Genomic DNA, 1,106 nt, shown 5'->3' on the forward strand with positions numbered 1-1,106 from the left:
CCGTCGCCTCCGCCACCTCCCTTCATCTTCTTACTCTTGGTCTTCTTCCCACCGCCAGGCAAAGACTGCACTGGCAGCACCATCATCCCCCCCGGCCCCTCGGCAAAAGGCGTGTTATGGGCGACCTTGCGCCGACCACAGCAACAAGGGTAGATCATGAAGAGGTAGATCATGGAGAGCACTGTCAGGAAGGAGAGCACGTAGAGCAGGTATGCGGGGAGCTTGCTCTCTGGGGGAGGTGCTGAGGGTGGTTTGATGATCTGAACAAATGGTCAGCAACGGGAGCGATGAGGCCTGCCAGACGTCCAAAATACACTACCAAGAGGGAGCGTGATATGGAAAGACATACCAGGGCGGTGTAGATGGACGCGGCGGATGCTGTAAGAGCAAGGAGGATCTCGATGCACCTCACTGCGAGCCTCTTCCTAGGGCCATCTGTGATGAGGTTGCCATTCGCGTCCACACTGCCCACTTTCTCTCCCTCGTCCTGCGGCGCCTGCTTTGTGCCAAACTCTGCTTCCAGCATGCGGATGCGCTCCTCCTTCAGAGCAGGATCGATGGGCAAGTCGGCGTCGGCGGGGTCCACGCTCCAGGGAACGGTGTTCAGATCGCGGGACGAGCGGGACGGATATGAGGGAGGAGGAGAGAGGGCGTACGGGCTGGTGTTGTACGCGTGGGCGGGAAAGGCGGGGTCGAACGGGGACAGCTTGTGCGCAGAAAGGCCGTCGTGGCCATAGGCCGACATGGGCGGGGACAAGGGTTGCTTCGAGCGATCGACCTCATACCAGTCGCGGGAGAATGGAGGGAATTGGGCAAGATCGGCTTCAGACGGGCTAGCTGGGACGTGAACGTGCAATTCGGATGGGGCATGGGGGTAGCTGGGATGGGATTGCAGTGATCGCAGCGGGAGGGAGGGAGGAGGAGAGAGAGAGAATGGGCGACGAAGCGGGGCGTAGGAGGCCGAGTCGGAGGGCGAGGGCGAGCTGGATGCGGAGAGGGACAGGACTGGCGGGGAGTCGGGGCTCGCAAAGGGACGGTGAGACTGGGGCGAGGGCGGGTAGTCGTCGTACGCGCGAAAGGGAGAGTGGTGGGACAGGGGGGGGGGG

General features: G+C 62.1%; 1 protein-coding gene across 1 annotated transcript; it reads right to left on the reverse strand.

Moving 5' to 3' along the window:
* Positions 1–114: 114 nt before the first annotated feature.
* On the reverse strand, positions 115–745 carry FIBRA_09185 (uncharacterized protein; the record flags this gene model as incomplete). The annotated part of the gene is made up of 2 exons (XM_012321508.1): positions 115–294; positions 350–745. 2 exons carry the CDS (start codon positions 743–745, stop codon positions 115–117), a joined length of 576 nt encoding a protein of 191 aa, XP_012176898.1.
* Between the last annotated feature and the right edge of the window lie 361 nt (positions 746–1,106).

This window comes from Fibroporia radiculosa (assembly GCF_000313525.1).
Source record: "Fibroporia radiculosa TFFH 294 genomic supercontigs, scaffold13231, whole genome shotgun sequence".
Classification (NCBI taxonomy): domain Eukaryota; kingdom Fungi; phylum Basidiomycota; class Agaricomycetes; order Polyporales; family Fibroporiaceae; genus Fibroporia; species Fibroporia radiculosa.